Below are 14,592 nucleotides of genomic sequence, written 5' to 3' on the forward strand. Positions count from 1 at the left end.
AGTTTATCAAAATGACGCCTGTATCTGAATTTCGTTGTCGGAGATTGCAGCCAGACTCCGGGGTGCTCTGGGCAACAAACCGTCATACAGGGGGAAATTATTATCCGATGAACTGATCTTTGCAGCTCTGTTGATTAGCTAATGTTTCCGTAGCATTTGATTAACGTTATGATTTAATTAATTTTGGAACAAATGTTGGTTTAACAGGTGAAATGGAACTGAACCTTTGGCTACGTTGTAACTTACGTTTACTAACTGGGCAGCCCAGTGCTGCTGTCTCTCAGTCGGTTCATTTTTCTAACTAACGTTATCCAGCTGCCTGTCTCTTCTGTACAACAGCTACGAGGAGAGGAGCTTGCGAACATCCCCATAGTCAAAGCACTTCCCAGAGATATCCATATAAATACTGTTGGAGCCATTCTATTTTATTTATATTTTTGGCTGTAATTGAGTGGCTGAGAGTGAGTCACCAGCCTATGACGTGTTATACGTGCGACAGCGGTGAGAGACATTAATTGAACCAGGTGTGCGACACAGCAAACAGACGCCAGAGAGAAACAGTTTCCAACCGCACCGCACCGCGCATTGCACGCTCTTTAAGTTGATTATTGATATTTATTTTGATACTTGAGTCCATATTGAACCTTTTTGAACCTACGTTACGTTATTTTGATTTGAACTTAACAAGGCCGCTGCGCTGTACACGTACACACTATAGCCTACATCAAACAAACATTCATCTCTTCATCTGCACGAGAGCGAGAGCTGCAACTCAAGGTAAGAAGACAGCCAGTACTGTGTGCGACTGCGCGTTGGAAGTCTAAGGCGTCTGACGGCTTAAAATGAGAAGAAAGCCAGGACAAATACTCTCCTCGTGCTTCACCACAAATAAAACCTCCAGTGTCTGTTTACGACAGGCTAACCCATTAGCTATTATTATTATTATTATTATTAAACCTTTATTTAACCAGGTGAGTCCCATTGAGATGACAAGATCTCTTTTTCGAGGGAGCCCTGGCCAAGATAGCAGCAATACAGTTTCAACAACACACACAATCAAATATTAAAAAGCACATAGGTCAAAGCATAAAGTGACACACTGCAGACTCAAAAGCCTAAAAGGCAGACAGGAACACATACACAGCACATAAGGAAACATTAAAACACATAAGTCAAAACATGAAACAAAGCACAATAAAACAAAACAAAAAGTAGCAAAAAGTAGCAGCTTGCAGAATCCTATGACTAGAGTTAGAAGGAGACGGGCCTACCTTTGGAAGCACTCACAACCTCCATTTGAATCTATCAAACCCTTCACTAGATTTTTAAACCTTCTAATGGGGACCAGCTCAGCTAGCTGCAAGTCTCTCTGCAAGTGGTTCCAAGCTGCAGGGGCAGAGAACATAAAGGCCTGCTTGCCAAGCTCAGTGCGAACCTTGGGGACGGACAGTAAGAGGGTGTCACTTGAGCGCAGACAGTAATTACTAGATTTTGTGGTGATATACCCACAAAGGTAAGAGGGAAGCAGACCAAGGATGGACTTGTAGATAAAAGTGTACCAGTGAGTAAGTCTGCGCAGGGCCAATGAGGGCCACTGAACTCTGGCGTACAGGGTGCAATGGTGTGTGAGAGCTTTGCAGCCTGTCACAAACCTCAGAGTGCTGTGGTACACAGTATCCAAGCGATGCAAGCATTGAGAAGAGGCATGCATGTACAGCAGATCGCCATAGTCAAGCAGGGGAAGAAAAGTAACTTCTATCAGTTTTTTCCTGGCAAAATAGGAAAAACAGGATTTATTTCTAAAATAGAAACCTAGCTTAAGCTTAAATTTCTTAACTAGATTTTCGATGTGGGTTTTAAAAGTTAAACGTTCATCAATTAAAATACCTAGATATTTGTATTGAGACACTAATGCAAGGTTACGATTTTTGGAAGATAATCTAATGTCTTTCTAGCATTAGAAAACAACATCAATTTAGTTTTGGTCACGTTTAACACAAGTTTCAGATTAAACAATCGTGACTCAACAATACCAAAAGCGGACTGCAAATACTCAAGTGATTGAGCAAGGGTGGCACCACAGCAATAAATGACAGTATCGTCGGCATAAAAATGGAACTGTGCATTTGGGACATTTTGACCCAGGTTATTGACATAGATAGTGAACAAAAGTGGACCTAAAACTGAGCCCTGGGGGACCCCTGACACAACATGTAGTACACTGGAGGAGGTACCATCAAATTTAACACACTGTGTCCTATCTGAAATGTAATTTATGAACCAGCCAACAGCCTGCTCGGAGAGCCCAATATCAAGCAACCGCTGCTTCAAGATGAGGTGGTCAACTGTATCGAAGGCCTTCGAGAAATCGATAAAAAAGAGCAGCACATGTTTTTTTGTAGTCCAGTGACTCTATTATATCGTTAACAACCTTTAAGGATGCCGTGATGGTACTATGTTGTTTCCTGAAGCCAGACTGGTACAATGAGAGGATGTTATTAGCACACAGGAACTCTTTCAGTTGATCATTGACCAGTCTGAAAATATGTCTCTGTTATTCCAGCTGTCGGTATCGGTTGTTAGATTGTTGGTAATGTTATGCCGACATTAAAGAATGAAGCTAAAAGCAGGCTAACACAAGCGGCTAATGCTAGCTCGCATCCGTTAAAACCATTGATGTATTAAAATAACCGATAACGTAGCTCAAGTAACTAATAAAACAAATTTTCTGAACTTACTACTTCAGTCCCCAACCAACGTTACTTCCTCGCACACCTTTCTCAAAACAATGTCCTTTTTATTGCGGTCCATCGATATACAGTCTGGTAGACAGATCAAGCAGTGTCTTCCTTCTGTTTTACCAAGCAGTGTCTTCTCTATGTAAACTAGATCTATAGGGTGAAGAGCCTGTCCAGCCAATGACGGCTTGAGACTGGCTGCCACAGCTGTCAATCATCCTTTTTAATATGTCAAATAACTAATTAAAAACAAACTGATCACAAAAATGACCACTTGCACAGGCATTAGCATGATAAGAACTATCTAAAATGATACAAACCACCTTTAAGAAAAAAAATTATCTGACGTGTTCTGTGATTGTTTCGGCTGTCCATTTCCCCATCCACTAACACGGGGGAGGCGGGCCTTGTGACGTATACTGGGTACAGCCGCCAGAGCGGCGATCTAATGGCCCATTTCCACCGCTGGTATCAGCGCGGCCCTGCCCAGCTCATCTCGCTTTTTTGTCTCATTCCACCGATCAAAAACGTGGACAGCCCGGGTTGAGTCGTGCTAGTTTTGGTCCCTGCTTTGTTGAGGTTCCAGCGCTGTGAACCCGGTACCATACCGTGACGTGAAAACACTGCAGACGACTGATTGGTCAGGCAGAATTGTGTTTACTCTATCTACTGACTGTCAATGCTGGATACCAGTTTAGTGGGGCTTACCTTCTCTTCTGCCTTCGGCTCTGGTGAAATAAAATCAATCTCCTTGCTCAGCTTTAACATGACGGTGGTTTTCAATTGTTTTGAGAGAGAAAAAGTCCGCTCCTCGGGAAGCCCTTTGTAGTTGTGTGTGCGTTGGCTCCGCTAGGCCAGAGGTGGGGGTTTAGCGAAGCCGCGGTCTTACCTGGTGAGAGGCCGCCGGGGTAGAGGCTTCCCTTCTCCCTGTAGCGCAACTCCCGTCCCCCGCGCATTGCATGCATGTGAGTTTGAGTAACAACAAAGTGATATCCATTCTCCTAGCCGATTGTCACATTTGCCCATGTACACTGTAGGTCATTTAGAGGCACCAGTATTTCATAAACAGTTTAAAAGTTCTGTGTATGGATTTAATTTTAACGTTATACGTTATAGCCTACTTCGGCTATGGGCGGAGGGCAGATATGCGGTCGCTATGACGACCAGGTGTGGGTGGAGGTGAGTCAACTTGCTATGGAAACAGAGTCTATATCAAGTAGAGGCGAGTAAGACCAGGTCGAGTAGAGCTGTACTGTGCTGTTATATGTAGTGGAAATGAGCCATAACATGCAGCGGCTTCACTGAATGGGACCAGAAGCGGCGTCCATCTTTTATATGTCGATGGTCAGGACTGCTTCCCTAAGTGTTTGTTTGGGGGGGGGGTTAGGAGAAAGCAGGGCATTGAAAGTTTTTGAAAATAGACATAAATAGACATGGCTTATTATATATTTTGTGCCAGAATAGAAATTGAAGTGTTCACACATTCAAACCTGTAAAGCCTGCTAGTTCTCATTCTAAAAATTCAAACATTTTTGAGCAGTAATTAATCTTGGTCCATGTCTCAGACTACGTGTTGGGTCCTTGAATTTGAGACAATTGGGCCTGGAAAGTCCTTGAATGGGATGTTTAAGAAGGTGTGGGAACCCTGACTACAAATGACAGTTGAAGGTGCCCTCTGTAGGGTGAGTCTGGACCCACGCTCGCAGCAGCTGCTGGGGGCTCTGAGGCACCACCTGACCCAGTTCAGCCCCCTGTACCAGACTGGCAGCCTGGCTGACAACAACTCCCCAGCCATCCTCAGCGTGCCGCTACAGATGTACGTATGCCAAAACAATGCAATTATTTGCACATGATCTCACACATTATCCTAAAACAGTTTTGCAGACATTCATTTAGTATTAGTTTGTTTTATCATTTTAATTTATTATTATTATTAGTAGTAGTAGTAGTAGTAGTAGTATTTACTTTTTCGTGTCTGCCTATAGTATTTTACATGTATGCACCTATTTTCCCTGCCTATCTCTCTACACAGCTCTTTTTCATGTTACCTCTTGATGTTGTACTCCACCGCTCTCTCGTCAGGATCATGTCCAGGCTGACGCTGGCCGACATGAACGTGTTGCTGTACCGTTGTGATGCTGAGGAGAAGGAGGAGGGTGGAGGATGCTACCACATCCCTTCCTGGTTACCCCTCAAGTACGGTGGCTTGCAAGGTACAATAGAGCACACTATCAATGAGACTACAACATTCCCAGTTTGAATCCCCAGGCCGGCTGGGAAAATCTTTGCAGGGGAAAATACAAGTCAGGATTTCCAGTTGTGTTTATAGTAGGGCTGTCAAACGATTAATTTTCTTAATCGCGATTAATCTTGCGATTAACTATAGTTAATTGCAAGATTAATCGCATCTTTGTATCGCATGTTTAAAATGCCATTATTTTGCATTTCAAAGCATTTTTAATTAGATATTAATAATTCTTACCAGTGTGTCGTGATTGGGAATCAAATGAATGCAAATAAATGTACTTTGTGATCTTGAATTTTAGATTTATTTTCAATTCAATAGAAGTGCAATGCAGACAGGAGGTAACAATGTCTACAAAATATATCTTGAATAGAAAATAAATGCACAATTGTAAACAGTGCAGTACATGCTCCAGAAACGATACTTCCGGCGGTGGCACTGTGGAGCAGTCGAAACCTAATGACACACAGCCGAAGAAGGCTGTGTCTGAGCTAAAAACTTTGGCACTTCCATGTGAATAATGGCTCGGTATTGGAAACTGTGTATATTGATAATGTGTATATCGCGTGAAGCCATTGGAGCCGACCTCCCAGTGGTTAGAGGACCCGCGCATCCGAGACTCTGAAGGAAGAATGATTGATGAGTCTCGTGCTAGCTAGCTGGCTGCTAGCTGCTCCGGTATGCTTAGATTTTAGGTGATAGCTCAAACTCGATGTACTTCGGTGAGATTTTAATTCCGTTTTACACAAGGTGCAAACTACTGTTGACTTGCCGTGCCATTTGTGAGTTTTTTTAAAGTAAAACGAGCCATTTAGAAGCATATTGCTGTCTTTCTCTTCCATGCCTGCACAGGCAGGAGACAGGAAAACCGCTGCGACCAGCTTGACTACAAGTACGGGTGCGACGAAGGGACAAAATAGCGGCATGCGATTAACGCGATAAAAAAAAAACGCGTTATGGTCGGCCCTTAATCGCATCGTGATTAACGCGTTAACGCTGACAGCCCTAGTTTATAGTCAAAGGAAGTCACGTACAGGAAATGTAATAAAAAAGTGGTAATAAAATAAACAACCCATCCCCCCTATACGGAAACAGAATAAGTCGAATTCCAATGACTCAAAACAACTATGAGCGAAACGGTGCACCTCACATTGGTTCATTTGAAAACGTCACGTCGGTTGTGTTTGTTTCCGAATGCATATCCAAGTTTAATTTTGCAGAATGTATTCTTTATGCCGCACTAACACTCATGTCTCCTCAGGGCTGATGTCGGTGATGGCAGAGATTCGTCCTAAGAATGACCTGGGCCACCCGCTCTGTGACAATCTGAGGGAGGGAGACTGGATGATCGACTATGTCTCTAACAGACTGCTAGCCAAGGGCGGGGGTCTGGGAGATGTGAGCTACAATACAGCTAGCTATCTGGGCTAAGTTCACTCTTAAAGGGACAGTTCACCCCCAAATCAAAATGTTTCATCTTACCTGTAGTTATATTTATCCATCTAGATCAGGGGTTCCCAAACTTTACCACTACGTACCGAACAAAATTTCCCAGGCACCACTTCCACTGCGTATACCAAACACTGCGCGTTCATGTACGCGCAGTGTTGTGCACGATGCAGATACACTTCCGGTTGCGTAACACTCAAACCTGCCAACGGGTGTGTGTGTGAACGCGTAACGAAATTTCTCCAACACTGGTCACACGTGTACACGCTGTAAGTAGCTGTGCTACGCAGCTTGTTGTTACGCGTGATGTAGTTTGCGCACATCATAGTCCGCGTGCATGTGCCCGCGTGACAAAATTGTTCTATTATCTTCATGCGTGCGCTTACGCGCTCTGGCTGCGCACCCCGCGTACATCATTACGCGTACATTTACGCTGTTGTAAATGTTCAAAATTGTGATATTTCCCAAATATCGCGATATTTCCGAAAATCGGCCCAATCCTGATACTCCTCAGGGTTAATGTGTATGTAATGTCTATGTCCAATACAATGGAACTAGATGGCACTCGGCTGGTCCTCAAAGCGCCAAAAAAATAAATTTGAAAAACTCAAACACAATGTCTGTTTCCAGAAATCATGACCGGGTTCATCAAGATAATCCACAGACCTTTTTGTTAGCAACATCATGGATACATTTGAGTAGCCTACTTTGCCAGGTGTTTATTTATGTCTGTATGTAGATATTGTGAATGTCATAGCTTCACAACCATGCAAGATGCAGTCACAAAACTTGTAGTTGAGATCACAATGAAGACCGAGTTCGAAGATGGCTGGTCCGAGCAAGCGGGCCAGAATTAGGGGGTAGGAAGCAGGTTATTATGGATCCCACTATATTTCACAAGACCTGTCCTACTCCACCTCTGATTGGCTAGTACTCGTTGGTTGGGTTGGTTAGGTTTAGGCATGAGGAGTGCGATTGGTTAAGCCCTTGTTCACATAGGATGCCTAACGTAAGCAGAACTGAAGCTTGAGGCAGGCTCACGCTGAGCCATTCACACAAGAAGCCTTCTCTTTTCCTCTCAGCGTCTACTCGGTGCCTTGAACCCACCCACAACTCCAGTTGACTTCATGCCTGGCTTGACATATCAATGCTCGGCTTCAGCACGTGTCACGCTTGGAATAGGCGTGAATCCTGAACGATCGCTTGAGCAAGGCGTGAGCGTGGCTTCGGTCTGGCACGTGCGCGGGTGGTGTGAACGGCTTCGCCTGTTATCGAGGACACCTAAATTAAACTTGTGGGTTCAGCATAGGTAGAGCTTAGGTTGAGCGTTGCTTCGGCGTACTGTGTGAGGTTAGGGTAAGAATATGAGAGTAAGCCAATCAGAGGCAGAGTAGGTCATTCAGAGGCAGAGTAGGGCGGGTCTTGCCATGAAATGCAGTGGGATCCATAATTAGCCTTTTTCACTTCAGCCATTTTGTGTTTAAAACGCAGGAAGTAACACAGGTGCTAGCAAAGCATTAACGAGGGCTGGAACACCTAAATGGATTGGAAGTTGGGTACCCCTCATTAATGTTTGCTTGCACCTGTCTTACTTCCTGCCTTTTAGACACCAAATGGCTGCTTGTGACATGTGTCCCATTACATAGGAAGCAGGGAAGGGACCATTGGCCTCTCCACTTTATACACCTGGCCCACATCTGTTGTAAGTCGCGGGCATCGCGGCTGGATCCCATCACAAGATGGCCTCTAGTTATTACTACTATTACCCTAGAATTTGGATGGAGAGAGAGAGAGAGAGAACAGAAAAAGTAATGTGCCAAAAGTAGTGCCAACAACCAAGTGTCTCATGACAGAAGATGGCAGAGCAGGCATGCTGACTGCTGTTGGCTTGCAGATGGGCAGAGCAGGCATCTACAGTATGCTGACTGCTTTTGGCTTGCAGGTGGGCCAGTGGTTCCAGGCCATGTTCAGCTACCTGAAGCACATCCCTCGCTACCTGGTGCCCTGCTACTTTGACGCCATCATCCTGGGAGCCTACACCACTGCTCTGGAGGCTGTCTTCAAGCTCATGTCAAGGTGCTTTATTTCACCTTTATGATCTTTTCTGGAGAATTACATTTTAGATTTAGTTTAAATACCAAAAATTTAGCAAGAAGTCAAGTTATTATACAGTATAACTAATTCTGTTTTTCTCCTAAGTTTTCTGATGGAATTACTACCAGCAGGTTCTCTAGACTAATACCTTACTGTATTTGAATTGTCTTGCAAGTGATTTCTAATGGATTTATTATTATCAGCATACAGTACATGTATGTATCATCTAGACCAGGGGTGCCCACACTTTTTCAGCTTGGGAGCTACTTTTAAAATGACCAAGTCAAAGTGATCTACCAAACATATTTATTTATATATATATACACTGAGTATACAGTGGAAAACAGTGGAAACAGTGGAAAAACAGTGGAAAAACAGTGGAAACAGTGGAAAAACAGTTAAAAAAAAGAAAAAAAAAAAAGAAAAATCTTCCCTCAATGCCATGCGATCGACCACACTACCTTCGCAATCGACCGGTCGATCGCGATCGACGTATTGGGCACCCCTGATCTAGACCTACTTTACTTTACATTATACTGCACTCTGAGATTCTTTCTGAATGAAGAGTGCACTACAAATAAAATGAATTATTATTATTATTTATACTGTATTACATTATGTCATTTAGCAGACACTTTTCTCCCATGCGACTTAAGTTTAACTACTTTACTTTAGTAAGTTAGTAAGTTACTCTATGTAACTGAACTAAACTGAACTGAACTAAACTGAAGTAACTTTACTTCAGTTTACTTTCCTTTTCCTTACTTGACTTTAGCAGATGCTAATTTTATCATGCTTTATTTATTGTAATGGATTTATTATATGATTGACTCGATTTGACCTGAATTGACTTTACTTTTCATTGTCCGTTTTCTAATTTATTTATTTATGACTTATTACCAATGTGGGCTCTCCCAGACTTATTTTCACCTTACTTTATATCTTCGTGGTTACTTTATAGATGATTGATTTTATTGCTTTCTGTTTGTTTGTTTGTTTGTTACTTTAAAGGAATTTAAACTGTATCTGTTTTTGTTCACTGTTCACCTAGTGATAGCTGTGTGTCGCTGTGTATTGTGTCCCCGTGGCTGCCTCAGCTTTGTGCAGAATGGTTCCAGCCTGGTTAAACAGCTGGCGCTAGGTTCGGTGCAGATGTGTGGAGTGGGTCACTGCCTGGCGCTGCCCCCCCTCTCCCCTCGCCTTAACGATGTCCCATACCGCTTCAATGACATCACCAACCACAACGAGCAGTGTTGTGTCTCGTTGGCAGCAGGTCTGCAGTTTGACTCCTCTCTATCACTCTCTATGTCTCTCTCTCTATAGGTAGGTTTCCATCCACCTGTTTAATGCGCATTTTCAATTTGCATGTTAAGAAAACTGGGGGAAAAAAATCCAAATAGCGCAAAAAAGTTTTCGCGCTTGAGGGAGGTGGAAAAGCTGGTGTATCAATAAAAGGAAAATGCGATAAGTGCAGTAGAAACAGATTAAGCAAATCTTTAACCAAACCCAAATTCAAAAACCACGCAATTTTAATGGAAGAAGACTGCAGGATAACAGCCGACTCCGGTCTAGAATTTACATTTTATATTATATATGCCAATTTGGAGAGTGGTGCCTGGTAATCCATTTTACGTACCTCGACAGCAGTGTGCCCACCAAGCTTTCCATCATGTTTCCTACTGGATGTTTTCTCTTTACCTCACATTTATTCAGAGAATGGCGTTAATTTCTCTTGATGGTTTGACTGGTGTCTGGTGCTGTTTTAATCACGTTAATTCATTGTGCCTCCTCTCCACCAAGTCCCAATATTACGCATAACGTCATCGTGGATGGAAGCGCACATAATTTTGCATTTTCTTTGGTAACCCTTTATTTGACAGGTACCCTAATTAGATATGAGCTATTTGTAATTACACATGAACACCAAATGAATTACACAGTAAGTACCAATAGTTATAAATGAAGTTTATAACTTTAGGAAGCATGCCAAATTCCAGGTCGACAAAACCCTGATGAAGATGTTTTATAGTGCCTTCGTGGAGTCTGTCATTTCTTTCTCCATCATCTGCTGGTATGGTAATCGTTGTACCAAAGACAAGAACTCCCTGGGGAGAATAGTGAAGGTGGCGTCAAAAATAGCCGGAACCCAGTTCAGAAGCCTGGACCAGATCTGTAACAAACAGGTGCTGAAAAAAGCTGTGTCCATCCGATCAGATGATGACCACCCTCTGAGGTTTGAATATGAGCTGCTTCCTTCCGGGCTCCGCCTTCGTGCCCCCATAGTTAAAAAGAACAGATACAAAAACTCCTTTGTGCCTGTCTCTATCAGAGCAATGAATACTGCCGGGGTACAAATGTAATGCCTCCCTATCTGCCGTTGCTGTTATTTTATGTTATTTTATTTATTTTATCCTTTTATCCTTATTGTATCCTATAGTAGTATGGTACAGTACATCTGTATATTTATATACTTTTCTCTGCCCTTTGGTCTGGACCGTGGTTTCCCTTTGTGCTTTTGATACAATGATACATTGTAGCTCTTCTTCTTGTAATGTAATGTGCCGAGAGTCAAGGCAGTCACTCGGCCACACTGCACTTTGCTACTGTGCACCTTAAATCTCTACTGTGCACTTTAGATCGCTGCTACAGTTGTCATATTTGCACTTTAACTGTTGTGCTGCACTTTAAACTGCTGCTCTAAACTGTTTTTATAATGTTTTTATTAGTCTTATCTGTTATTATGTATGTACTCGTATTACGCTTTTTGCAACCCAAATTGCCCTTTTGGGACACTTAATAAACTTGAATCTTGAATCTTGTTCATATGTAGTTACATTGTAACAGACCTGTAAAATTAAGTGAGTCTGTTCAACTGTAGTTCATATGTAGTTACATGGTACCGGACCTGTAAAGTGGAGTGAGTCTATTCAACTGTAGGTCATATGTAGTTACATGGTACCAGACCTGTAAAGTGGAGTGAGTCTATTCAACTGTAGTTCTACGTACTTACATGGTACCGGCCATTTTGTGTCTAAAAGGCACGAAATAACACAGGTGCAAGCAAAACATTAACGAGGGCCACTGGAGCACCTAAATCGATTGGAAGTTGGAAACCCTCATTAATGTTTGCTTTCAGCTGTGTTACTTACTGTCTTTTAGACACAAAATGGCTGCTAATGAAAAGGGCCCATGACACGTGCATCAGCCTCGTCCTGCTTTGCTATTGTGATTGGTCAAAGAATTTGATGATTGACAACAGCAACCAATTAATTGGGGCTAAAAAATACGTCACCGAATCAGTGGTGGATAGGCTTGCTTCCAGACCCTTATGAATAATTTATAGGGGCTGGGTACCAGGCTAGACAAAGGGCACCGAAAACATGAATGAATATTATCCCCTAAACTTCACTGCAGCCATTCTTGTTGATGTCAGAATTCAGAAAACTGCGAGTTCACAAGTAGAATTTACCACCCGAAACTGTGGTAAGCATAGTTTATCGTGGGGACTGGGGAGATTATATCTACTGTCTTTGTCATACGGCATGAATGCAGCCTCAGCCTCAGCCTCAGCCTCATGTGCACTAAAAACTAACTACAGTAACTAAACTAATGGCGGAGTGAATTGAGATGTGTCACACTCTGTTTCAGGTCTTCCACACTTCTCCTGTGGGAACTTTCGCTGTTGGGGTCGTGACACCTTCATCGCTCTGAGAGGCCTGATGCTGCTGACTGGGAGACACCTGGAGGCTAGGTCAGTCCAGACTAGCAGAACACAATAGAATAAAGAGTGCCAAAACCACACCCTCTTCCGCGTTATAATAGTTTTACTTGGCCAAACCATCAGCTATATTTAGACTCAGGAGAGACCATAGAACATTTCACTTGGACCAAAAAAAGTAAAAAAATATATATATAATAATAAAATGCATAAAAAACTGTTCAACATTTTTAGCAAAGCAAAATGTTATATGGTCTCTCCTCTCCTGATTCTAAATGTAGCTGAATCGATTGGTTTGAAATGTCTAGTCCAGATCTTGTCACTCATCTCCATCTAGAAACACAAAGTATACGATCTCCAAAAAAATTGTAAAATAGCAACGTTTGTGGACAAACGTTGCTATTTTACAATTTCGGCTAAGAAATTGTAAAATGGTAACGTATGTGTCTACAGCGGTGGGCGTGGTTTGGGCGTGGTTTACGGAGATTTTCTGTTTCTAACCCCTCCCCCTACTCTAATCCTAACCCTAAAATCTCAGAACGTTACTATTTTACAATTTTCGAGCCGAAATTGTAAAATAGCAACGTTGGTCCAAAACGTTGGTATTATACAATTTTCTGTGAGACTGTGTTGCATGGTATATCCAGGTGAAATGGTCTAAGCGTCTAAGAATCTGATTCTGACTATTATTTGATGGGCTCACCAATACCAGTTACGCACATCAACATTAGTAAAGTAAGTAAATTCATTCTATTCCAGTTACTTAACCCTAGAACACTAACGTGATTTAAAGTCACACCATCACTAACGTCGGGTGTATGTCACCCGATGCAATATACCCCATAAAACATACTTCTCATCAAAATATCTTAAAGTACAACAATACATGGCAAATTGAGGTACTCTTCTTTTGTTTTTAAATGTGAAATATCACAAAAAACACAAAAAAGTTTATTATGGGGGACACTATAAAAAATATGTCAAATTCGGGAAAAATTAGGTAATCGTTATAAAATAATCCCCCCCCCCCAAAAAAAAAACAGGAGCTCCCAACTTCTCCTTCGGTCCACCCATTCATGGGACTTGTGTGTGGTGAAAAAAAAAAAAGTCACCACAATACCATTAACCCTAACCCGAAGATATTTTACCCTCTATCACTAACGTCGGGTGAAAATCACCCGAACACGTAGCCGGTAGAAAAAACCATGAATGGGAGCAGGGAAACAAACTTACATTCAATGAGGTTAGTGAGCATCCTGAAGGTACCTAAGGACCCGCCCACCTCAGACAGCATCCAGACAATGAAAATCACGTGAATTCAATTGTCCGGGTGAAAATCACCCGACGTTAGTGTTCTAGGGTTAAAAAAAAAAAAGGTTACTAAAAACAAACAAAAAACTACTAACCTAAACTAAACTTGTACCACTGTTCCTTCAGAATTTGTAGTTGTCATAGACTGTGCTCCATAGCTGATTGCTCTATTGCTGACAAAAATGTGTTATTGTAAGTCGCTTTGGATAAAAGCGTCTGCCAAATGACGTAATGTAATGTATGTACTTTCCACTAAACATGATATGTTTTATCCTAGGAACCTCATCCTGTCTTTTGCGGGCACGCTGCGCTACGGTCTGATCCCCAACCTGCTGGGCCAGGGCAGCGGTGCCCGCTACAACTGCCGCGATGCAGTGTGGTGGTGGCTGCAGTGCATCCAGGACTACTGCACCCTGGTACCCAACGGCACCCACATCCTCAAATGCCCTGTCTCCAGGATGTACCCCACCAACGTTTCGGAGCCCCAGCCCGCTGGAGCATGGGTAGGACCCGGGATAGAGAAGAGGGGTTGGGTTGTTAGTGTCTGCATCACACTGATGATGTAGAGCAGCGTTTCTCAACTGGTGGGTCGCGACCCAAAGGTGGGCCGTTTTGATTGGGTCGCGGACATTGGCATTTTATTATTATTATTATTTTTTTATATTTCATTTGAGTTAAATTCAGATTATTGAAACTGGATTAGCCTGACCAGTTTTACTTGTTTAACAAGCTGAAGCATATGCTCTGCCTGTAATTCAAGAGAAGTCTGCCTTTTCATTTCATATTTAATTTTAGTTAAATTTAGATGATTGAAACTGGATTAGTATGGCCCCAGTTTAATTAAAAGTTATGACCAGTTTAACTAAAAAGCATATAGCCTGCCTGTGATTCCTTTTTATTTGATATGAGTTAAATTCAGACTATTGAAACTGGATTAGCATGACCAGGTTAACTTGTTTTATTATTATTATTATTATTATTATTATTATTATTATTATTATTATTATTATTATTACCTTTATTACCTTTATTATTAT

The 14,592-nt window shown here is 42.2% G+C and overlaps 1 protein-coding gene across 1 annotated transcript in view; it reads left to right on the top strand.

Annotated features, from left to right (window-relative positions):
- Window positions 1-14,592, top strand: part of LOC310770810 (glycogen debranching enzyme-like) — a gene marked incomplete at its 3' end in the record, with an annotated part of 125,254 nt that overhangs the window by 79,289 nt on the left and 31,373 nt on the right. Inside the window, exons 19-25 of the mRNA XM_083631854.1 lie at window positions 4,420-4,554; window positions 4,821-4,951; window positions 6,245-6,381; window positions 8,375-8,508; window positions 9,624-9,799; window positions 12,175-12,277; window positions 13,833-14,058. Coding sequence (XP_083487980.1) covers window positions 4,420-4,554; window positions 4,821-4,951; window positions 6,245-6,381; window positions 8,375-8,508; window positions 9,624-9,799; window positions 12,175-12,277; window positions 13,833-14,058 — 1,042 coding nt within the window. The remainder of the gene's footprint in view (window positions 1-4,419; window positions 4,555-4,820; window positions 4,952-6,244; window positions 6,382-8,374; window positions 8,509-9,623; window positions 9,800-12,174; window positions 12,278-13,832; window positions 14,059-14,592) is intronic.

Source organism: Poromitra crassiceps, assembly GCF_964638095.1.
Source record: "Poromitra crassiceps genome assembly, chromosome: 2".
NCBI lineage: Eukaryota > Metazoa > Chordata > Actinopteri > Beryciformes > Melamphaidae > Poromitra > Poromitra crassiceps.